A 24,645-nucleotide genomic window follows, 5' to 3' on the forward strand; every position below is an offset into this window, starting at 1 on the left:
ACTTGGATACTTAGCTCACCCAGCCCACAGCACAGCTGCCCAAAAGCCACTTACCGAGCTCCTACTGAACCTTTCCCAGGCGGATGGATGCCTCTCTTGGCTTCTTACACCCTTCCCTCTGGCTGCCAGCTCCAATCCAACGAGCCCTGTAGGACCACCTGCAAGAAAACACTCCCAAGGCACCCTATCAAAGGTTCCCGGCAACCAGCACCAGTGGAGGATGTGACCAGACACTCCAACACCTTCTGAGCCCGACCAGCTCACAGTAGTGGCCCCCGAAAACCCACACTTACCAAGCTCATCTTGGACCTTTCGCAGGCAAGCTGCCTATTTGCTCTGTTGTCCTTTCGGGTAAGGGTGCCAGACGCAAGAACGACACCCGGCTCAAAGCCTCAACTCCAGTCCAATGACCTCTGCAGCTTCAGCTGCAACAGAACACCCTCACTTTTCCTTCTTCCAACACTCCCTGCAATCAATACCAGTGAACAAGATGGACAGATAGTTAGATATTAGCCCAACCAGCTGGGAGCATGGCCACTGAAAAAGGCACTTACCCAAGCTCCTCTCAGAACTTTGCTTCCAATCCAATGACTCCTGTTGGACCGCCTGCAAAGAAGCACTCCCAAGGCACCCTAGCAAAGGCTCCCAGCAACCAGCACCAGTGAGAGATGTGGACAGACATTTGGACACTTCGCCCAACTAGCTCACAGAAGAGACCCCCCCAAAAGCCACACTTACCGAGCTCCAATTGGCTCTGCCCCGAGCCAAGTTCCACGGTTGGCTGCGTACTCGGTTGCCTCGGGCTGCCAGCTCCAAGGAGGCCCGGCTAAACCCTCGCCTCCAGTCCAGTGAGCCCTGGAGGACACCTGCAAGAAAGCACTCCCAGGTTACCCTCGGCAAACATTCCCAACCACCGGCAGCAGCGAAGCAAGTGGATCCTTAGGCCAGCCAGCTGGTAGCACGGCCCCTTAAAAGCCCCACTCACCAGCCGGTGGAGATTTCCCAGGCGAGCTCTCCTCTGGGCGAGGCCCTCAAGCTCCTCTCTGGCAGCCTTTGACTGGAAGCTCCTGGCTTCGCAAGACGACCCAGCTCAAAGTCCTCCCCGGAGCCCAGCCCGCTCCCGGCAGCGCCCCCCGCCCCGAGCGCCTCGGTTCCCGGGGCCGGAGCTCCGGGCTCGCGGCCAGACCCGGCCGGCGGCAGAGACGCGCTGAGCCCGCCCGCGAGCAGGAGGCACGAAGCCGTTTCTGGAAAGGCCCCGCCGCTGCCAGAGCCCGCGCCGCACGGACAGGGCGAGACCGAGGGACAAACCTGCTCCCGGGCCAGCGAGACGCCTCGTGCCCCTCCCGCACCTCGACAGGCCGCCCGCGCGGCCACGAGTGAAAGGACACGCCCCGGAGCGGGCCTTTTTATACGCTCAGCTCTGGGCGATACCATCTCGCCGCGAAGTGCGGGGGGAGGGAAACACGTGCTTCCAATTACCTCGCCCCGCCCTTTTCGGCGGGTGGGGCGTCTGTCGCGCCTGCGCAGTGAGGGGAGGGCGAAGTGCGTCAGACGGCAGGCGGAGGAGCGGCTCGGGGGCATGGCGCAGGTCGCGGCGGGCGGGGGCCAGGGTCCCGAGAGCCAGGCGCTGAGCGCGGGGGAGTACGCGCGGCGCGTGCACCAGTGGCTGTGGGACTCGTACTGCGGCTACTGGAGCTGGCACTGCGGCCTCCCTGCGCTCCTGGCCGCCGCCGCCGCTGCCCGCCCCGCGCCGCCCGCCTGCCCCGGGCCCTGCGCCCTGCTCGCCGCCCCCGGCCCGCCATGGCCCCTCGCGCCGCCCGCCTGGCCGGGAGCCGCCCGCCTGCCCCCCGCGCCCCGGCCGGGCCCCGCCGCCAGCAGCGCCGCGCGGGAGAGCGGGCGGCCGGCAGGTGAGGCGGGGCCGGGGGGGGGGGGTCCCTGCGCTCGCTCTCCGGGCGGCGGGGAGGGTCCGTGTCCCCGCTGTGCTCTGCCGCGCTGCCGGGTCCCGGGCTGGTCTGCCAGGAGGTTCTGCCGCGTTGCCTGGGGAGGGGCGGGTGAGGGCTGGACGGGCTGCCCCGGGGTAGAGGTCTATGTGCGAAGTGCAGGGCAGTGGTTGAAGGAGGAGGGAGGACTCTGGTGTGTGAGCAAACTTTTAAACCCCGGGCGTCACCTTCTTCGTGTATTCTGCATGGCACCATGAAATGAGGCGCTTTAGAGATAGAGGCTTTCTCAAAAATCCTTTTTGGAAGCCCAAATATTATTCGGGTTGTTTGTTGCTTCTGAGCTTGGGTGTGCAAGAGCCCCTTTAGCTGCCGAATGAAAGAAATGGTGTTCACCCACGTCCTAAATAAAATCAAATTTTCTCCTAGTTTTCAGAAATCAGTATGCTACTCTTTTAGGCCAGGGGACTAAGTGTGGAATGACATGTTTTTAGTACTAAGGATTTTAAATTAAATTCATCAACTAATCGAATAGTTGATTCAATTTGCATTGACTATTCAGTTAGTTAAGGGCGCCTGTGCCTTTGAAAAGGAGCAAGCAGTCCTCTGCTGGCCCTATGCTTGAATCCTCTGCTGGCCCCTTGCTCTCTGGGAGTGCTTTGCCTTTGAAATACAAGGGCCAGCGAGGGACTGCTTGAGTTCCCCGCTGCCCCTCCCCCCACGTACACTTTGCTTTTGTTATGTGGCTCCTGTACATTCAAAAGAAGGGAGCACTGGGCCAGTGGGGGACTGCGTGAGCCCCCATTTGCCCCCTGTTGCCATGGTGCTTCTGCTTTTGAAATGTAGCAAGAGCCCTTGCCTTGCTACATTTCAAAGGCAGAAGTACTGGCAGTTCCCCACTACACCCATGCTCCCCATGCCCCATGGAGACAGTATTAGGGAGAACCAGCTTTTAAGCTGGCTCACCCCAGCACTGGCTTCTACTCCTATTGCTGCCTGTCTGAGAGGCAACAAGGGGAGGGGAAGCAACTAGTTGAGTCATTAGTTGACTAATCATTTACATCCCTCCTTAGTCCTCTGTTAGCCCCCAGACAGTGAATTTTGAATACTGGTCATAGTTGTGACCAGAGTCAGAATTTAATGGAAACAATACAAGAATTGTTGTTAATGCAGCATAGTCAGTTATTCCCACAGAATGTGTTCAGTAGTATATTAGTAGTAGCATTTATTTTAATAGATTTAGGAATTCTAAAACATTTTTAAATGCCTGTCATATTTAAGTCCTGGCTTTCACAGTCTTAACATTTACCTTTCATTTTACCCAGGTGTTGGTGCATTTAATATATTAGTGTGGCTGTAGTCAGAAGAATAACATCAGATGTGTTCTTGTCATGAACTTTCATATTAAACATGCTCATTTGAAAGTTCATTTGATTTCTGCCTTCTGGCAGTGCATGCTCAACCTATGATCAAGAGGACCATCTGCATGCCTCAATCTTGCATGATCTTTTGTTAAAAATTGTGTGATTAGAATTTATCTGACAACTGTAATAATGCAAGACTAGGAATGGGTATGTTTATCTATTCTTTAGCACTAATGAGTGAATTTTTGAAGTAAGCAGATGTAACAGGAAGATGCAAAGAAGCAAAATGTTAAAGTGCCCTTTTTACCCAATCATTACTCTTTCGGTATCTGCCTATTAAAAATAAGAACACAGAGGCTGAGAGCTTTGAATCAACTTGTTGAGGCTTTTATTCATAGTGGTATTTGTGCAGTTTCTGGGGATACCTTGTGAAGAGGCCTTATTTTGTAGGAGAGGTTATGATGATGGGTTTTTTTGTGCATTTTTAAATGGTTTTTCTCTCTGCAGGACTAATTAAATCAGAGTAGCCATTTTCATTTTCCTGTGTTCTCATAGTAATATAACTTGTTATGTTTTGGTCAGTGAATAGGAATACTTTCGTGCTTCTCCTGAAGTTAAAAAAATGGACAACTTCTTGGTCTTTGCTTGTGTTCTTTTAAAAAAAATGTTTGGGGACCAAGAGTGGCTATGTATTTAGGGACATGTTGATTTTCTGTAACCTGACTTCAGATATTTAAAACTGGTGGAGAACCTTAGGGCAGGGGACCAGATGTGGCCCCTTGCTTGTCTGGGTCTGGCCCCCGAGTCTCAGGACCCTCCCTGCATTGGGGAACCTGTGCTGGCACTCCAGCCCTCCGGCTGCTCTACCATGGGGCTAGAGCACACACAATCTATTAAACTGGGCCCCCCTAGGCTCTGGTGTGCAAGGACAATGTGGGTAGTGTCTTTCTCCTTCTCAATCGGGCACCACAGCAGTGAAGAGTTTTTGTGTGTGGCCACTGACTAATTTTTCTGTGGGTCAATGGCCCTCAACCCAAAAAAGGTTTCCTACCCCTGATCTAAAAGGACTCTGCCAGATTTTCACAGGGCTGGTGTTAGGGATGTCAACAAGTAGGCTTATCGGTTAATCTAGTTGTCTACTTGCATTCACCCTCTTTACTGCTTCTGTATCAGAGGTAGCAAGGGGGGGAAGCAGGAACTAATACCGGGGGGAGCTGGCTTAGAAGCCGGTTGCCCCGAGCACCAGTGCTGCTCTCCCTGATCCATTTCTTCCCCCTTTCCGCGCATTTTCTCTGCAATGAGCTCAGACTTCTCTGGGGACACAGATTGTTGCCACCCCCCGCTGGGCAACAGGCAGCTAGTCCACAAGGGAAGCTAGTTTTTAAACTGGCTCCTGCCTGGCACTCCATGCTGCTGCTTCCTGAAAGTGGAGCTGGAGCACACAGGGTGCCAGCCCAGTCTCCAGAGACTACAGGCAGTCCCCGACTTACGCGGATCCGACTTATGTCGGATCCGCAGTTACGAACAGGGCTCGCCCCAGAGGACACGGACTGTGGGACCTCGCGGTCCTGCCGCCCGTGTACTCCGGGGCTTTCTCCGCATCTCCCTGGTCTGCAGACCAGGAAGACACGGAGCAAAGCCGTGGAGGGGCTCGGGCAGCGGAGCAGCCCAGGCGCGCCTGAGCTGCCTCGCTGCCCGAGCCCCCCCGCGGCTTTGCAAAGCCTCTAGGGAAGCCGGCAGCGGGACAGCCCAGACACCCCGCGGCCGTCCCGCTGCTGGCGTCCTCAGAGGCTTTGCTCCCCGTCTCCCTGGTCTGCTGGTCTCCAGCAGACCAGGGAGACGGGGAGCAAAGCCGTGGAGGACCCAGGCGGCGGGACCGCGGTGCGTCTCGGTCCGCCGCCCGCGTCTTCTTGGTCGGGTGGGGGGGGGGGGCGCAGCTAGTACCCCCCCCCCCCCCAGCAGACTAGGCTTTTCTCCGGATGCCTGGGGCAGAGCAGTTGGGGCGCTGCCGGTTGGTCCCGCGGCGCTGCTCTGGGCGCTACTGGACCAACCCGGCAGCACCCCAGCTGCTCTGCCCCAGGCGTCCTGATTCAGCCGCTGCTGGTCAGTTTCAGCAGCGGCTGAATCAGGATGCCTGGGGCAGAGCAGATGGGGTGCTGCTGGGTTGGTCCAGTAGTGCCGAGGAGCGGCGCTACTGGAGCAACCCAGCAGCACCCCAGCTGCTCTGCCCGAGGCGTCCCCAAGTCAGCTTCTGCTGAAACTGACCAGCGCTGACTACAGGAAGCCCCAGGCAGAGTTGCTCTGCCCCGGGCTTCCTGGAATCAGCTGCTGATCAGTTTCAGCAGCAGCTGACTTGGGGATGCTTGGGGTTCTTAAGTTGATTCAAGTCGGAACTGGCGGTCAGTTTCAGCAGCGGCTGAATCTGGACGCCAGTTCCGACTTACATACAGATTCAACTTAAGAACAAACCTACAGTCCCTATCTTGTACGTAACCTGGGGACTGCCTGTATAGAATAGTTGTCTAGCTGCTAAAAATTCATGCCATTAGGTGACTATTCTGTTACCCGCTATCTAACATCCCTAGCTGGTGCTCAACTCTTTCTGAAGTCTTACTCTACGGAAGAATGATTATGTGGAGGAAAGGAGGTAGTTTTAATTCCAGATTAAAATAAATTGAATTTCAGGAAAACATTTTATATCAAGTTCGTACAGAAAATAAGTTCAAGTGTAAGACCATATCTTGTTACTTAGGTGTCACAGACTCTCAAAGGTGTCACAGACACTCAAACAGAGCTGGGAAGGGATGGGATGAAGAAGAGCTAGATATGTTACTTAGTTTAGGACAGGTATTTGTTTAGTTAATTTCTTGTCCTCCAGTTCCCACTGGATTAAAATACATTTTTTCTCTCTCTATGTATGAAAATAGCTTCCTGTGGGATGACAGTGACATCATCATGTCACTTTCTCATCCCACAGGCTCTCTGCCCCGGACATTGTTCAGGGACTGCATGACTTGTTTCAGGGCTGCTTGCTTGTGCCACTGTTGTTCTTGGTGCTCATGAGCTGCTAGACCAGGAGGCTCAAGAGAAGCACCAGGCACGAGAAGAGGTGCCCTGCATCCCTGAGCACCCACTGCCCATTCTCTGCCGTGCCCTGAGCGACCATGTGCTCAGCCCACTGCCAAGCTGTTCCGCTGAGACCCAAGTCCAGCCTCCAGACTAGACTGCCTCCTACCCGCCCAGACACACGTGGGGTTACAGCAGCGAGTGTCACTTCTGCAAGACAGGGGAGGAGGCACCCAGCAGCACTGACCTCTGCCTGGTGCTGCAACCAGTGATCCTTCTAAGCTGTACAGCAGCACAGCTTCACAGGTGATTAATCAACCTTACTCAATCAAAGGCTCCTGTCTCCTTGCATAGGGCTGATTAATCACCTGCTGTGTCGCTTAGAGAGAACACTGGCTGCAGCCCCTTGCCATCCCTCCTCCCCCATGTGGTAAAGCACTAGTGCTCGCTTCTTGCTTGGGGGGGGAGGGGGAGGGAGAGAGAGAGAGAGAGAGCCTTGCACTCCCCCTCCTGGGTTGGGGGAACAGCAGCATGTGAGCATGTTGTCTGGAGCCTTTCCCTGCGCTCCCATTGGCCAGTTTCCGCCTAATGAGAGCAGTGGGAGGCTGAGCCTGGGACCAGTGTGGGGCCCAAAGACAAGTGCTCCCTTGTGCCCAGCCCCTGCACTCCCAGCCCCTCACTCATCCCCCCCCATCCTGCCCCCAACTCACTCCTGTTTCCTTCCTTCAGCAAGACACCCTGCTCCCAGCCCGCTCCTGCCCCGCATCAGACACTCTGCCCCCAGACTGCTGCCCCCTACCTCCCACCCAGACCTTGCACCCTGGCCAGATCCTGCATTCCTATCCCTATCCCACTTGCTGGCAGCCCTGCCCCACACACTGAACCCCTCATTTTTGGCCTCACCCCAGAGCCTGAGGGGCCTACAAAATCCACTAACCCTGGAACTGCAGAAGAGTTAATCTGGCCTGAGGCCTTGAACCTTAATCCTCTCCTCCCTCTCCCTCGGGGCTGGAACACCAGAGTAGTGAGAAGTTTCGGTTGGGGTTTTTGGAAGGACTTTTTTTTCCCCTTTTCACTTGTGTGGTCCCCAACTGATTTTTCTGTGGGTCAGTGGCCCCTGACCCAAAAGAGGTTCCTCACCCCTGCCATGAATAAAGACATTGTTGAAACCTTTTTTGTTGGACATAATATTTTACCTCATTTAAAAATGAAGCCTGGCCAACAAGCCCCCAGTTGGGGCCCAGCTCCCATCTGGCCCCGCAGTCTTGTCCCTGCTCCTGGGGCAGGCCCTGCAGTCCAGGCCCCATCTGGCTGCAGAAAGGGCTAGTGGCGGCCCTCCTCCTGCTACAGCATGGGTTGGAGGAGAGGCCATGATCTGGCTGCAGCAGATAGAGGGGCATTGGCAAGTGTAGCGAGCAAGGGGTGCAGCCCCATAACAAGGAAATAATTTAATAAAAAGGATATAGATTTCCCTGGGTCACAGTAAGGATTTTAAAATGTTCCTTGCAGACATGCCTTTTTAATATTGCCTCTTGTACATTAGTTTGACTGGACAGAATGTGCAGATTTAATTTATAAATTGCTTTAGCAGAGTAAAATTTTGGGTAATTATCTGTTTTTGTTACAGGTCGGGAGTACATTATCCCATCCTTGGCGCACAGGTTTATAGCAGAGATGGTGGATTTCTTTATTCTTTTCTTTATAAAGGCAACCATTGTCTTAAGTATTATGCATCTCAGTGGAATAAAGTAAGTTAAACCATTTAAGGCATTATTATATAAAGCTTTTCACTCTTCTGATTGAAAAGAGTTTTTTATAAATAGTGAATTTTGGAGCAGCTAGGCTTGCACAAAGGAGAAGCACATGATGATATCTTAATTGACCATAAGCTCTTTCTAAACTTATTTTATATTTTAAAATAGATCCTTAAGGTGTATGTGTATTATTAAAAGTTATTTGTACATGCCTAGAAATGTGTTTTGATTAACTAAGCTCAATAGTTGGCACTCAATTTGTTTAAAAAGGAAATCTGAGTATAAACAGGTGAGGAAACATTTTAAACTAGCTTGTACTTTTAAAATACACTATCAGGGGTTTTAAAAAAATCTCACACTTTGAAAGCTGTAATATTTGAATATTTTCCTCCATCATTTGTTTTATGCAAATTTAGCAGTCTTTGGTGTGTATTTTTTATTTATTTTAAAGAAAAAGCCTAAGTACCATTTACTTAACAAAACACCTATTTGCAATTCTTTAGTGTGGGAAGGGGGTAAGATAAGTTGGATGTGGAGCCTGTCAACCTTGTCTGATTTCATTACTCCTTGTATAAAATGTAATTTTAAATGCTACTTGAGAACCTGTTGAATGAGGACATTCATAGATTATAAAGTCAGAAGAGACCACTGGGATCATCTAGTATGACCTCCTGAATTAATTACTGTTAGAATAATTTGAAAAAACATAAAAGCCTAGCTGTCAGTGTTGGAGAAGAATCCACTGTGGCCTGTGATAAAGTTGTTCCATTGGTTATTACTAAGGATGTTAAGGAGTGGATATTTGGCTAATCATGTAGTTGATGTAATTTGCATGCCCTATGCAATTAGTTGATAAGGGAAGGTGCTCTGCAGAGCCGCAACAGGGGTAGCTCCTTGAGTCTGCGCGAGATGGGACTGAGCAGTCTCAGCTCATGCCCGCTTCAGGTCCGCTGCAGCTCTGCATTTTAAATGTAGTAAGAGCCACTGGGTCCAGCAGCCCCTGTACATGCATTACAAAGCCATGGAGCCTGGGGTCAGCAGGGGGACTCAGAGTGAGGACTCCTCAGCTAACCCCAGGTTCCACATGGCACTTCCCCAGAACCAAGGGTCAGCTAGGGACTTCCCAGTTGATCCTGGGCTCTGTGCAGCAATGGAACTTGGGATCAGCTCCCCCTCCTCCACCCCCACCCCCCCGCTTGCCCGGCAGCTGTATGGGGCTTACCCTGCCTCCGGAGGTTCTCCATGCCATTCCCTGGCGACCCCCTCTGGCTGGACAAAGCCTCGCTCCCTCTCCTTTGCTTGCAGCTGGTGGCTGGGTTTCCCCAGCTCACTGGTCACCGGCAGCTGCATGGGCTTTGTCTGCCTCCTTACAAACGGCGGAGCTTCTCCGCTCACTGCTCAGTTCCCTGGTGACCTTGCGTCTGGCCAGAAGGGTCACCGGGGAACTGTGCGGCAAGCAGCAAACCTCTGCCACTTTGTAAGGAGGCAGACGAAGCCCCGCGAGCTGGGGAAACCCAGCTGCAAGCGGGGGCAGAGGAGATGGAGCGAGGCATCCAGCCAGAGGGAGTTGCTGGGGAATGATGTGGTGAGCGGAGAACCTCTGGAAGCAGGGTAAGCCCCGCGCAGCTGCCAGTGACCGCCAGCTGGGAAAACCCAGCTGCAAGCGGGGGGTGAAGGAGAGGGAGTGAGGCATCTGGCCAGAGGGGGTCGCCGGGGAACAGCTCAGCGAGTGGAGAACCTCTTCTGCTTTGCAGGGAAAGCCTTGTGCAGCTGCTGGCCACCGGCTGGCCCTAGGGGAAATTGTGTTGTTGTGGAGACTGGTCATGTTGTTCGAAAAATGTTCCCCCTTCCCCAAAAAAATCATGCTTTCGCGAAAACGTGTTAAGCAGTCATGTGTTAAGTGAGTAACTACTGTATAGAAGACTGTAATTTCCAAGATATGGATTGGAGGGTAAGTGCTCCTAATAATGATAGGACTTAGGTTTTCCTGTATATGACGGAGTTCTTCACCATGAAGTCACCATTCCAACAAGAGGTGATGCCATTTAAAATTTGATATTGGCAAATAGTGAGGCCTCGTAGAAAAGTTAGTCGTAGGGGAAAACCTTGGTTCAAGTGATCATGAGCTAATTTATTTTAAATTAAATGGAAGCATAAATACAAATAAGTGTGCATCTAAGATTCTTGATTTCAAAAGGACTAACTTTAAAACATATAGGCATTAGTATTGGAAGTGGACTTAAGTGAAGAACTTGAGGATCTGAATGTGGAAGAGGTTTGGAATTTAAATCAAACTTGCAGACCAAGCTGAATGAGCAATCATCTCAAACATATTAAGAGAAAGCAGAAAACCTGTGAGCAATGGAAGAGAGATATATCATCATGAAAATCAACTTCTTGAGGAGAAAGTGTAGAGGAAAAATGGATTGCCAGAAGCCAGAAAGAGCTGGAACTTAAAAAGGAAATCAGTAATAAAAGGTTCTGAAGCCATATAAAGAAAATAAAGCTAAGACAACTGATCACTGAGGATGGGGTGGCAAGTAGGGCTAATCTAGGCATAGCCCAATCTTTAAGCAAATACATTTCCATAGTTTTTGGTGGAAAAGAGGATATAGAAGTAGAAAGTCACCTTAATGAGACCAAATCACGAGACCTGGAGAATTTCTATCCAAGGATATTAAAGGAACTGACACGTGAAATTGCAAGCCCAATAGCAAGGATTTTTAATTAATCCAGAATTGCTAATATAGTACAGGATGGAATTCCCTGGTATGGCACCCTCAGTGCCTGACCAGTCCTGAATGAGGGAATTTGCTGGATCTGGGGAGGTCAATTCCGTCATGCTGCTGACTGTTTCTGGGCTCTCCTGGGTTTGTCAGCAGACCTGGCATGGCTCCCCTCCCTGCTACCTGGCTCCAGTGGCCAGCCCCAGCTACAGCTGCCCCTGGGTTGCTGGGGATGCCACAGTTGCATTGCTCTGGGAAGGCTGCAACCAACCCCCTTGACCCAGCTTTCTGGTCCATGGGCTGTCTGGTCTAGCAATATCCTTGGTCATGCCAGACCAAAGATATTATCAGACCAGAATGTCCCAGAAGAGAGAGATTCAACCTGTACCTATTTTTTAAGATTGAATCATGATCTAAGAAACCATGGTTAATTTGACCTTGATTATATGCAGGGTCTTGGGGAGCTTTTGAAAGATAAAGTAGTTAGGAATGTAGAGGTTAAAAGATAGCTGAGATAAAATACACTATGGTTTTATAAAAGGTAGATTGTGCCTGATCTGTCTCTGAGAAAATTGATTTTTTTTTAGATGCAGGAAATGCAATAGATCTGATCTACCTGGATTTCAGTAAGACATTGTATACATTTCTAAGTGGGAAAATACTAAATTGGAGAAGACTTGAAAGATAGATAAGGAACTTGTGGGTCATAACGAATGGTGATCTGTCAGGCTGGAGTGAGGTTATTAGTGAAATTCCTTAAGGGTGGGTATTGAAACCAATTTTATTTAACATTTGTATTCATGTCCATAGTACAAAAAGTGGGAATGTTCTCATAAAATTTGCAGATGACATGAAGATGAGAGGTATTCTAGTCCACCTTTATATTGGCAATATCATGCAATAAGATCCGGATGATCTTCAAAACTGGGGTAATAGAAGTGGGGTGAAATTTAGCAGAGCAGTTAGTAACAATTTTTTTTGCTATAAGCTGGGGACTGGAGGAAACTGATGATTATAAGCTGCTAGTGTGAGGCAGTTATGAAAAAGGCTAATGTAATGCTAGGAGGCATCAGGCAAGGTTTTTCCTGTAGAGCTAGTAAAGTGTTGATATCATTATATAAGCTATTGGGGAGACCTCATCTGGAATACTGTGCAATTCTGGTCTCCCAAATTTAAGAGATTAATTCAAACTGGAACAGGTGCAGCGAAGGGCTGCTAGGATGATCAAAGGAAGGGAAAACCTATCTTATGCAAGAGAGGCTAAAAGAGCTTGGCTTGTTGAGCCTAATTAAATGACTGAGGGGAGATGTGATTGTGTGCCTTAAATACATTAGAGGGATAAATACCAGGGAGGAAAAGGAGAGTTATTTAAGTTAAGCTCCGATGTGGATGTAAGAACAAATGTACATAAACTGCAATTAACAGGTTTAGGCTTGATATTAGACAAAGATTTCTAACAATCAGAGGAGTAAACTTCTGGAATAGCTGCTCAAGGAAAGCAATTAGGACATAAAACCTAACTGGTATCAAGACTGTGCTTAATTTTATGGAGAGGGTGGTATGATGAGACTGTTCAGTGGCATGTAGCCATGCTGCAACTGCTAGTAGCAAATATCCATAATGGCCAGTGATGAAACTCTAGTAGTGGAGTGCTGAGAGTTACTACAGTGCCTTTTTACCCAGGTGTCTGAATGTTTGTGTATTGCTGGCATGCTTGGGGTCCAGTTGACCACCATATTTGGGATTGGGAAGGAATTTTCCGTTGGGTCAAATTAGCAGAGACTCGGGGGTGCGGGGAGGGAGTTTACCTTCTGCAGTATCGGGCATGGGTCACTTGCTGGTTTACATGAGTAAATGGTGGATTGTCTAACTTGAGGTCTTTAAATCATGATTTGAGAATTTCAGTAACTCAGCAGTTATAGGTCTAGTACAGGAATGGTTGGGGTGAGCGTCTGTGGCCTACAATTTGCAGGAGGTTAGATCAGGTGATCATGATGGTCTCTTTTGGCCTTCAAATCTGTGGCCTGGTTTATACTGCATAGCTCAGTTGTATGCAGCCTTAGGTTGATCTGCTGTGGAAATGCTTTCACTTAAATTTGGCTCCCACAATGTGTTTCTCTGCCACTTCAGTATCATAGCGACACAAGTTGTGGTCAATGTAATTAGATAACGCTGAGTCAGTGTAGACCCTGCGTTGCTTGTATGGACTGTTACTGGCCCCCAGGAGCCTCCACACAATGGCCAACACTGACAGTACAGTCCATACACGCACTCCTGGTAAAAACACACACTACTGACACAGAGGCTAGTGTGTGCACACAAGTGATCTAATAACTGGAGTGGCTATATGTCCACTTAAGTGAAGTCGACGTAGAATCATAGAACATTAGAACTGGAAGGGACCTCGAGAGGTTGAGTCCAGTCCCCTGCCCTCACTGCAGTGTAGACTTGAGCTATAAGATTGAGTCAACAAGTTGCTTCTGTACCAGGGATTATGCTGGCGTAGATACATCTGTGAGGGGAGTGGTTTCTTTCACATCTCTGATGGACATAGCTATGCCAGTATAATCTTTCAGTGTAGACCATGCCTGGATTCCAAAGGAGTAACTGAAGTGATGGCCGCAGATACCATAATAGTCAAATGCAGTAGGTTGGTGGAATGGCTCATTTGTTAAAGTAAAGTCTTCTTTTGTACAGGGACATTTCTAAATTTGCTATGCATTATATAATAGAAGAAATAGATGAAGAGACATCCATGGAAGACTTGCAGAAAATGATGATAGTGGCTCTTATCTACAGATTGTTAGTCTGCTTCTATGAGGTAACTAGTCATAAGTATTAAATTCTAACTTATCAACTGGTTATCCAGGTCAAATGATGTTCCAGAAATATTTAAAAACTGATTAACTGGTGAAGAACCTTACTCTAATATACCAACTGGAGTCTGACACATGAAGTTGCTGGAATTATTGTAGGATATTACCAGAAATGTATTTAACCATACATTCAATTAAATTCAAAGATCCAATTATACAATTGCTCTACAAATCTAAATAACAATAAAGCAGTCAATACATCGATACAGTAGCAAACGTAAGTGTTCAGTACACTCTCAAAAGCCCATCCTATAAACACCCCTCTCATCCTGAGTGGCACCAGTGTAATCAGATGGGAATGACAACTACTTTTAGCAAACATGGGTTATTTATACAATATAACAAGTGATTTCATTGTCAATTGCTTACTTATACTAAGAACCAATTTTGAGCAGTCTTGGTCTTCCCTCAACCTTTGAGCAGTCTTGGTCTTCCCTCAATTTTCTTGGTCTTCCCCTCAACCTTGGCTAAGACCAGATAGGCCAGTGTGGGCCTTTTCCTGTGATTTTTCTGGATATCAAAGCTAGCTGCAGTTGGTCTTTTATCTCTTTACACAGGCTCATATTCTAAAATAATATTGGCATTTTGGAGGTTACTATACATTCATCATAACACAACCCTTCTTTGTCTGTTAGAACTAAGGTTTTGCTAATTAGAGGGTTCTCTTAATCATATTTCAAGAATAGCTTCCTCCCAAAACCTGTCTCGTTCAATGTTACATTCTTTTTAGCATTTGAATCAATTACTTTCAAGGACTGGTTACATTTACCTTACTCTTTACACAATGTACTAAACACAGATAATTATTACCCAAGCTAAATTAACTTTAAACCTTTAGTTTTTTTAAAAACTAAGTGCATGAGAATAAATGTAAATTAAATATTCAGTCTATTAAGATTAAGACCTCTATACCTCTGTGCCATTTGGATTGCTTTTATTTATAAATTTCACTTAATTAAGCTGTTTACATTTTGAGCAACCAACAGTGATAGGTTGCAAGAAATAAATAGTTGATTTCTCTGCAGATTATCTGTATTTGGGGAGCTGGTGGGGCAACCCCAGGGAAGTTTCTGCTTGGACTTAGAGTTGTGACATGTGATACTTCTATACTTATTGCACCAAATCGTGTGTTAGTGATACCGTCTTCCAATGTTAGTATAACAACGTAAGTATTCTTTATTTTATTGCATCTTTAACAAATTAATATTACTGCAATTACATAATTTGAAATAAGATTACTTTGCAAGCATTTTGTAAATTTTTCTTATTAAAACAATAATATTCAATGAGAAATCTAACAGTACATACTTGGTAATGAGGGGATCTATTCCTTCTGAGATATGGGTCTGTTGCAGGATGGGTGGGCAAGGTTATGAAGTCTGCAGAAGTTAGAGTAGATTAGAAGATCATGATAGTCCTTTTTGGCTTTAAAGTCTGAGTCTTTGGTACTGATTACCAGACAGAATCTAGACTTGTTGCAGCGAGCCAGGAATCAAATACTGGCTATCTAGTCACTTAAACAAAGGTATATTTTAGCTTTTCATGTGGAAATTACTTGATTTCTAAAGCCACGCTATTCACTTTGTGCTGCATAAATTTGAGGTACTGGATGAGTGGCAAAACTTCTGTGGGCAGGGACTGAAAATTAAACTTGTTTCCTTCTCATTCTAGGTCTACAATACGAGCTTTGATCAAGAATTTTTCTATTGCTTCCTTTTTTCCTGCATTCATTACACTGCTATTTTTTCAGCATAACAGAACAGCCTATGACATTGTAGCAGGAACTATTGTGGTAAGAAGAAATGGAGTCAGATGATACCAGTGCCCAGATTACCACACTTTTCTGAACATGTAAAAAAAGAAAGACCATCAGTATTGGTTGCCCAAATTAGCTGCAGACGGATTCAGATGTTAAACAAAATGAGCCATTTCAGTATATAGTACCAGTGATTATCTTGAAAGTATTGATTTTTCATAAACGCCAAAGTAGTTTGAAAGAAATAGTACCTATTCAGTATGGAAATATTAACATTGGATTGATAGGAAGGAAACAAGTTATATTTATCCTTAAAGGTCCATTTTTCTCAGTCTCCATAAAGGAGATGCCTGGAAATACTGCCATCAAGTTCTACATCTTAATTATTTTATGGGAAAAATAACATGGAGAGTGTAGTTGTGGTCTGTGTTGGGGTTTACAAAACAGATTACACAAACATCCTCTCAGAGGAGATTGCAAAAATCTAGCTAATAATGTGTTTCCTTTTAGCCAATACATTTTGTGGGGTTGGGTATCAATCCCTAAAGGTCTTAGTGAATTTCTTCACTCTAAGCATTGTATTCCTTTACTACTTTTTAAATGTGTTATCTAAACATGTATTGTGGCAGGTTTTATGCATGATTGTGTTAAGTATTCAGTCACTTACTATTTATGACTATCCCAATGAAGAGGTAAATTTAGATTACTACTTCTTTGTGGGAAGAATAAATTACTGTGGTATTTGTGAATTAGGTTTGAGTAAATAACTTCAGAGCCATACAATTAACAGTATAGATCTTGGTAAACAAAAGGTGAAAATTGTAGCTTCCATTTGTTGGGGAAGGAAAAGTTTTACTTTTCTCAAGTTGTTGCACATAGACTGTGTAAACAGATGGAGTGTTTATGCAGCATGTAGAAAATACCAACCAGAACACAAATTATGGTTGTAACTTCATAGATAAATTCAACAATTGGTTTTCACATTATATTTTAAAATTCTGCCTAATCATTTCTATACGCAGAATAACTTGGATAGCTATAGATGAATAAAGAAGCCTAATACTTTTGCATGAGTACATAGCTTTGATAACTTATGTTTATTCTTTATGTAATATTTTCTAGGAAAGAGTTCTGGAAAAACAATGTCAATTTTCATTACCTGATACATTTAATCAAGTTGTTTTTAAAGGAGTTGGTGGACTGCTACAACACTGTAAATAGTTGGCATAGGATTAAATATTGACAAGTAGGTGCAGCAGTTACTCTTGACTGTCACCTAGTTTGTGCAGAGAGATACTGTGGGAGGGTATTATAATATGTGCAATATAAACTAGGCACGTGATAGTGTATGGTTAACCTTCACAATTACACGCAAACCGCACCCACACCCCTGTATCAGAGGCAGCAGTGCAGGGGGTTGGGGAAGCCAGTGCTCACAGGGAGCTGGCTTTTTAAGCAGCTGATACAGAGGTAGCAGCATGGAGTTAGGTGCCAGTTGGTAGGCACAGGGAGCTGGCTGAAAAGCCATCTTTCCACACACACATGAGCTCCTGTGGAGCTATCCTCCTCCCTCCCCCCCCCCCAATGTAAACGTGTAACCACTGAAAAATGTGGTTACACATTTACTGAAAAAAGTCTTTTAATATCCCTAATTTCTACAGATAGTGAAATAATTTAGGAAGGTCAGTGCCATTGTCAACTTTCATAATGATATAGCATTTTAATGTATCATTAGGACTAAATATTGAAGTGTTCCTGGAGATGGAGGGAAGGTGTGTTTTGAACTAATTTTCACTACAGTGGTGCTTAATCTTTTTGGTTAGTACTTGCAAAAGATTGAATGTCTGCTTTAGACATTTTCATTTGCATAACCAGGGCTTGCCGAACTGCGGCGAGCCCCGATCGCCAGCCGCACTGTCCAGTAATCTGCGTATGTGCAGATCGCCGGAACCCGGCTCTTCCGGGTTACAATCTACTTGCCACAGGCAAGTAGATTGTATAATTTGTCGAGCCCTGTGCATAACTCTATATTTTTTCCTTTCAAAAGTGATCTCTCAGGTTCTTGTAAAATTTACTGTAATTTTAAAGTATTACCTACTCACTGCAGATCAGATTACAGCAGTTTTGACTGTGAATCAGGACCCCCTTTGACTGGGTTTGACTGGGCTGGCTTAGACTTGCTGGGCTCAGGGGCCAAAACCTAAGGGCTTCAGCTCTGGGCCATAGGACTCAGTCTGTAGTGCCACTTCCCCTTCTCCTCCCCCATTGGGGAGGGGGTGTGTCAAAGTAATTTTTGTTGTTGGAGAGATCATGGTACAATGAAGTTTGAGATCCTAACTTAGAAGCTACCTCTCTGCTTCTTAAACTGCAGAGCTGCTACTTAAAATCTGAACCCCCAACTGATAACGTATTCCTAGAGTTAATGAAGTGGATGAACACTGAGCTCAGCCAAAGTACAACAAACACAACAGTATTCTACTTTCCTTGCTAGTTTCTCTGTGTAGTGGGGCAACAGGTTTTGCCAACACTATGTGTGGTGTCTTCGAGAGGCACTTCCTGTTCTGCATGTGCTGTAAGCAGAGCCATTTGGATGCTAATGTGAATAGGCTAGGCAACAGAAATCAGGAAGAAACTTACACCACAAACAGAAATAGCTGAGTTAAAAAAATCTCAAAAGGGTAGCCATATTAGTCTGTAACTTTAAAAATGAGTGAGTATTCCTGTGGCACCTTAGAGACTAACAAACATATGAGCTTTCATGAGAACAACCCACTTCTTCAGACGAGCTAGAAGCTTCCAGCTCATCTGAAGAAGTGGGTTTTGCCCACAAAAGCTCATGATACTACAGCTGAGTTCGTCATACTTCTATAGCTAAACAGATTTGGGAGAATGACAGGTTTAAATACAGTAACAGAATAGGAAAATACTGCTAGATAAAGGACAAACTGATTAGGCCACTGCTTTTCAGCTTTTAGGTAGCTATTTGACTAGATGGGCAGCCTCCTGACTCTGTATCTTAGGTTTGATCAATGCCATAACTCTTGTCAGCTGAGACTCAGATTCCAAACCTAGACCTCTGACAAATTACATATGCTTTATCTGTATTAAAAGAGCACCTCTCCCCAGATTGACACAGTAGAAACACTGATTAATGTTCAAAAAAATTAATCTAAACAGCCAAGATGAAAAAAATTGGTGGGTTTTGTCTTACACTACAGTCTGTTGCAAACAAATGGAGAGGCTGAATTTTTTAGGAAAAAAATTATTAGCATTGAAGTCAGCTCTTTAAGGTGTTACTTTGCATGTGCTTTCCTCCCCAAAATATAAAATTCATATTTGTACAGTTTTAATACAATTAACAGTAAATATCATAGTTAAGATAAAATATGTCACCAACTATGCAGACTAGAACTTCCCATTTAACTAACATCTAAATCAAAGATTTCTGAAAGGCTCATAGCTTTCTGAACAGGAATCTAGTTTCCTCCATATAAAGGAATTCATTCTGTGTATCACAGAAGGCTGCATGTGACCTTGCACTGATTAGTTGCCTGTAGATGGTCTGGTGCAACAGAAAATGCAAAGGAGAGAGGCTGTACCAGAGGAAAACTACAAAACAGGTTGTAGAATAAGGAAAAAACAAACTTGACATCTTGTGTCAAGGTTCTGCTTTTATATGCTCAAGATGTCAGTCACGTATCCAGATTATTTATGGTGAATAGTTGCCGTTAACTGTTTACTTTCTCTTGTATGTATTTAAACAGAAGGGGTTTTTTTTTTTTTTTTTTACAAAGTTCTTTAATTCAAATGTCACTGCCTCTGGCTTCAGTCAATTTCTCAACACTCAAATGGGCTTGTAGTTGCCACTTTGTTTGGAATTGGTCAGGGTGTTCAGTTGTACAAAGACAATTTGTACCGTTCAGTTCCTCAATAAAAAAAATCTAAGCCCTTAAGTGTCCTTTTATTTGAAGAGGGACGTTATCACAAACATTTGAATTTTGAAATTAATTTCTTGGAATTATCAGCATGTGGCCATAACTGCAGTTTGTTAACATACAAGTTTGGCTTCCCTGCACAAAATACACATACCATTTTGGATTCCTACTTCAGCTAAAGTGTTAGGTACAAAAGATTCAGAAGTGAAAGGGCAAACTAGTCCTGGACTGAAGTGTATTTCCACTTCTGGAGAATTGTACTGTTGAGGAGCAATATGCCCAGCCTGGATGAATTCTGAGTTCTGTGAACAGGAGGCTAATCAAAGGTGGGCGGTTGAAAATTTCTTTCTGAAGAAATGACCTGATAGGAGCATGTTGTGCTTTATAACAAGGGTAATGGTCACAAAGAATGACAGCAATGGGAAGAGTTGCTGCTCTGGAAGGCAGTGTTCCTGCTACTATTTCCCACCTCTGAGCAGAATGAATGTTATGTACATCAATATGGGGCTGATGTGTGGCCCTTCACCTTCATTTTGATGCACATAACCAAATTTCATGTTGAGTGTGGGAGGGGGCTCAGGCCTGGGGCAGCGAGTTGGGGTGCAGGAGGCAGGTTTCTGGAATAGGGGAGAGGATGATGTGCTCAGGACTGGAACTAGGGTTGCCAGCTTGGACTGGATGCCATGGCCACAAATGGTGTCAATTCCCTCCAGTCCGGGAAAGTTGACAACCCAGGCTGGGATGGGGTGAGGGATGCAAGGGCTCTGGGGCCTCACCACTCCATCTGTGGGGGGATTGGGGTGGGGCCTAGCGCCACCCTGGCTGGAGCAGGATTAGGCCAGAGTTGGGTGCCCCTGCCCTGCCCCAGCTACCATAGGTTCCCCTCTGATGGTCTGCATGGTGCTAAATTAATAGCTGTACAGCCACACAGCTTACAAGAAACTTAGCAGCTACTATCACCTTCCAGTTAAGTTGCCCTTAGCTGATTTTTCCCTGTAGAGCAGGGATGGGGAACCTAAGGCCCAGGGGTTGGATGCTGCCCCCAGCTTGCCTAGATCTGGCCCCTGAGACTTGGGGTTCCCCACCCAGCACTGGGGAGCCCCTGATGGCAAAGGGTGGTGTTTTCCCTAGGGATGTAATAGTGTTGATTAAACAAGCTGTAAGCCAACTACACCCATTTCTCTCCCTCACCCCAAAACCCTTGTCAGTAAATTTTAGCAGGCTGGCCAGCAGCCTACCTCAGTCCTGGATCACACTGGCCCCGGGGCCTACCCCCACCGCATCTCTGAATTTAAAGTGTATTAGGAGCTGGGTGGGCAAGGATCCCAGCTCAATTCAGGCTCAGACCCCTCCTGGAAAGGGGCTCCTGCCAACCTGTGCTGCTGCCTCTGTATCAGAGACAGCAGCACAGGGCAACAAGCAGCCAGTCTGCAAGGGGAGCTTTTTTTTTTTTAACTGGTTCCCCTCATGGACCAGTTCCTGCCTGGCACCTAGCACTGTTGCTTCTAATACAGAGGCGGCAGCCCCTCTCTAGGAGGGGTTGGTGCTCCAGAACCTGGTATGAGCTGGAACTGAGCTAGTCAGGCTGCCTGCCAGCCCAGCTCCTAATAGGCTTTAAATGCAGAACTGCAGCAGGGTAGGAAACTCCTCAGGAGTAGAACAGGAGCCCATTGGCTGCTAGCCCCATCCCCAGGGACTACAGAACAGTTGAGTAATGGGTAGGAATTCATGAGGTAACTTGACTGTTCTATTAACCAATATTTAACATCCCTAGTTTTCATGTGCTGCATCAGTAGCCCCAACCCAAAAAAAGGTTCCTCACCCCTGCTGTAGAGCACCAGTAGATCTCTACTGTAAGTTTGACTTGGCTAGGATAAAAAGGGTGTTTATTTAAAAGGCTTCATAAACACTATAGGCATGCATGCTGGAGCTGCTACAATTTCCTTCCTTCTAATATGGAGACCATATTTTTTACCCACAGCAAGGTAATTCTTTTGTTTTACGCTAGTTTTCATTGAGGGTTTATCTTTACTGCAGTGTTAACTCTACATGTAACTTGTGGTGTTTTAATTCCTGCTCATACGCATCTCTAGTTTGAATTAACTGCTTTGAAACCTGAGCAAGTTAGCCCTTTAGCGGCATAAACTCAAGATCAGGTTAGGCCAGTTCAAACACACACACCACACATGCGTTTACACCAGTAAAATAGCACTTTTACTAGTATCCTCTTTCATGGAAGGGAGGTAAAGCACGCACAGCAGCAGCTGACAGTTTATACCATCCAAAATGCACTTTTGCTGGCAAATACAGTCCACAGTAGGAATGTTGTGCCAATGTGATATGCTGATACAGCTTTTCCACCCAAGTCTTCCAATATAGACTTAGGTTTAATAAAATAGGAAAAACATAGCTACTTGCTGTTAATCTAATCACTTTGTCATTAGTATTTATAGTGTGGCTGCAATCGCTTGAGTTTAGCTAATGCAAGGTAGTTTACATTGCACATTTGAACTATTAACTTCTCTGAAGACAGCTGAACCCTTGATGTAGGTAATTTGTTTTCAAAGGGGATTAAGTACAGTGCAGTGGAGCTAGGTGAGACTAGAGACTTAAACAACCACTTATTTTTGGCAATGAAGAGAGGTTTAAGCAGCTAAGTATAACTACAGTGGTCCTTGTTTATGCTGATCATTTTATCCCAGTGAGCTCTGAGATCAACTTGTCTTACAGATGCCTAAGAAATTTTGATATAGGGGAAACCACCAGAAGCTATGACCTGCTAATAAGGATTTTAGAGTTTTTCTCTAAAATCATTCTATAGTCAGAGGCTTTAACATCTTCACTAGAATCTCCTGTTTGCAATTACTTAGGAGCCTCATGACAACTACAATTGTTTACATGGAAGAATACTAGAAAAACATTTAACAAATGGAAACAATGACAAGGACCCTGCACTTTGTAACCAGTCAGTGGCAAATGCTTGTTTTGCAGTTTGAGATGTGCTAGATCTCACTCTAGTATGCTATAGTTCTCTGAATGCCTTGACTTTCAGTTTATAGCACTTAATCTAAGCAGCAGCAATTTAAATAAACTAAAATAAAAGTACAAGCAAATATCATGGTTATGTGCATTTATTTTGATTTTTAAATGTATGTAAATGTAGATGCAAGTTAGGTGCAGTCCTCAGATCCTCTAAGTAGCCTGTTACAGCCCCCATGGGTTGAGGAGTTTGGACATCCCCTGGTTTAGAGGATCCATTCAATTACAGAGCATATTTATATTGATCTTAGTAAGTATTTTTGTTAAAAAGTAGAAATGCTGCAGAGAGGTATGACTTCTTTTCTGATGGACACAATGCTAAATCTTACAAATAGGTTTCATTGTGAGTTAAAACTACTACAAACAATATTTCATAATTTTTATTGATGGCATTTATCCCATGGTTTAACATGTTAATTATACTGTAATAAACATGGCTTTAATATTAAACTTTTCCTTATTATCCAAAGTCACCACAGTCCATTTCTGTAAATATAAAAATATATACTTAGTACTTTGTACAATACTGGTTTTTGGTCCAAACAAAAATGGATCAGAAAAGCCAATAAACTCACTTTAAGAATTCCCAATTTTATTTAAAGATTTTCCAAATGGATTTAGGCAACTTTGAATAATGGGATTTACATAATAAAATCTGAGACCATACTAAACAAAAATTGCCATAACACACAAAATTAAAATTTCAAGTTCACAGATTTGTTATGCCAAAAAAGAGAAACAAAATTATATTTACACTTTTTCATAATAAAATAAGAAAAAGGCGAGACAAGTGATAAAGAGCCATAAGAATGAAAATAAAGAAATAGCATATTAAATGGAGAACTACAGATCTAACAAGTCCTTAGCAGGGACCATCCTTTAATCAGTCTTCCTCTATCAGAAAATTTTAGTGCACAATACACCCAACTCACTCACTTCACACATACACCAGCACAAACTCAGCATAGAAATCATTCATTACCAACATTCTCTACTCTATACAGAATCCCTTCACTGATAATTACAATTTTGAGGCGTCAGTAAACGCAAATGAGTGCACATAGTGGTGCAGATGAAGAGGTATTATACAAAGCTATTTGCTGTGTGGGCTATATTTATGTCTTATAGCCAGACCATGCCAAGTCTGAATAAAGAAATTGCTGGATTCTAAAATTGTTTTGCTTGAGAATCTTCCTGTCGCCAACTCTACCTATTACCAAAAAAACTAAATGGGGAGAGTTATGAATTTCTTTAGGCAGATCTGACTTCAGCTAAACCCAGTATGAGGTACAATCCAATAATTGCAGGGCAACCAGCTATTGTGAAAGTTGCTGTTTAACAACCACTGGCAATTATTTTCTACGTCTAACCGCAGTTTTTATCTTCCGTCCAGAAACTGAAGATCCAGAAGCAGAGAATATATTTTTCCCATTAGACCTGTCAAAAAGAATTTAGAAGTAGTCAAATCTTTCATGCTTCCATTACCAATCTCTGGATTTTTCTAGAATAGTTTAAAATAACCATCTGCAATAATACATATTCTGATAATTAAGAAGGCCCAAACTTCATAAAAATGTATAGCAAGAGAAGGATTCCAGACACAAAATAAGTAGCTACATTTGCTATATTACAGTATAAAGCACACAGAAGGTGGTGGAAGAAGCAGCTGGCTTTAAAGTACAGTGAAACCTTTATTATTCAGTACTGTATTAACTTTGTTAACTAGCATTGCCCCCAGCCATAATACTGTTATCTTCAGGCGCACAGGCCTGGCTTGGTTTACCATGATTGGCTTAATTTTTTATTTAAGTACCACCAATCTTCTTTAACTCAAAATAGAAATGTGAGACCAACTGCCTCACACTACAAAACTACCAATATTAAAAACTTGAGTTTTACTATTATTGTCCATTGGTTTTTCCTAGGTTGATGGGACGTTCATAGAACCAGAATTTTTAGATAACCGGAACGTCCTAATTCCCGAGTGTGCCAGATAACACAGGTTTTACTGTAGATGCAAGGTCTACAAACACCAAAGAAGTTGTAATTTTCATGTGCAAAGTGATTTTATGCCCAACTAGAGACAAATGAGTGGATGCTCACCATCTCAAAATCAGTAGAGCCCTGCACGGTATCTGCAAAAGTGATCCACAGATTTGCAGGACTCTAAAAGTCACCTTTTAGCATGAAGG

General features: G+C 44.9%; 2 protein-coding genes across 4 annotated transcripts in view; one reads left to right on the forward strand and one right to left on the reverse strand.

The window, feature by feature from the left end:
- The first annotated feature begins 1,526 nt into the window (after positions 1-1,526).
- FAM8A1 (family with sequence similarity 8 member A1) lies at positions 1,527-19,427 on the forward strand. Its single transcript, XM_089776379.1, has 5 exons — positions 1,527-1,907; positions 7,995-8,115; positions 13,545-13,668; positions 14,749-14,888; positions 15,395-19,427. The coding sequence occupies exons 1-5, from the start codon at positions 1,580-1,582 to the stop codon at positions 15,537-15,539; spliced, it is 858 nt and encodes a 285-aa protein (XP_089632505.1). The 5' UTR covers positions 1,527-1,579; the 3' UTR covers positions 15,540-19,427.
- A 1,702-nt stretch (positions 19,428-21,129) lies between these two features.
- NUP153 (nucleoporin 153) overlaps positions 21,130-24,645 on the reverse strand; it is an 81,548-nt gene continuing 78,032 nt past the window's right edge. For all 3 annotated transcript variants that reach the window (XM_075921223.2, XM_089776377.1, XM_075921222.2), the window contains exon 22: positions 21,130-23,890. In XM_075921223.2, the coding sequence (XP_075777338.2) occupies positions 23,806-23,890 (85 nt within the window). In that variant the 3' untranslated portion in view covers positions 21,130-23,805. The remainder of the gene's footprint in view (positions 23,891-24,645) is intronic.

This window comes from Pelodiscus sinensis, chromosome 2 (genome assembly GCF_052426305.1).
Source record: "Pelodiscus sinensis isolate ZL-2025 chromosome 2, ASM5242630v1, whole genome shotgun sequence".
Taxonomy (NCBI): domain Eukaryota; kingdom Metazoa; phylum Chordata; order Testudines; family Trionychidae; genus Pelodiscus; species Pelodiscus sinensis.

Excerpts from the sequence above, each read along its gene's own strand:
- FAM8A1 (XM_089776379.1), top strand. The coding sequence starts at position 1,580 with ATGGCGCAGGTCGCGGCGGGCGGGGGCCAGGGTCCCGAGAGCCAGGCG. Across the intron at positions 1,908-7,994 it reads GGAGAGCGGGCGGCCGGCAG|GTCGGGAGTACATTATCCCA; the intron begins GTGAGGCGGGGC and ends TTTTTGTTACAG. Across the intron at positions 13,669-14,748 it reads TGTTAGTCTGCTTCTATGAG|ATTATCTGTATTTGGGGAGC; the intron begins GTAACTAGTCAT and ends ATTTCTCTGCAG.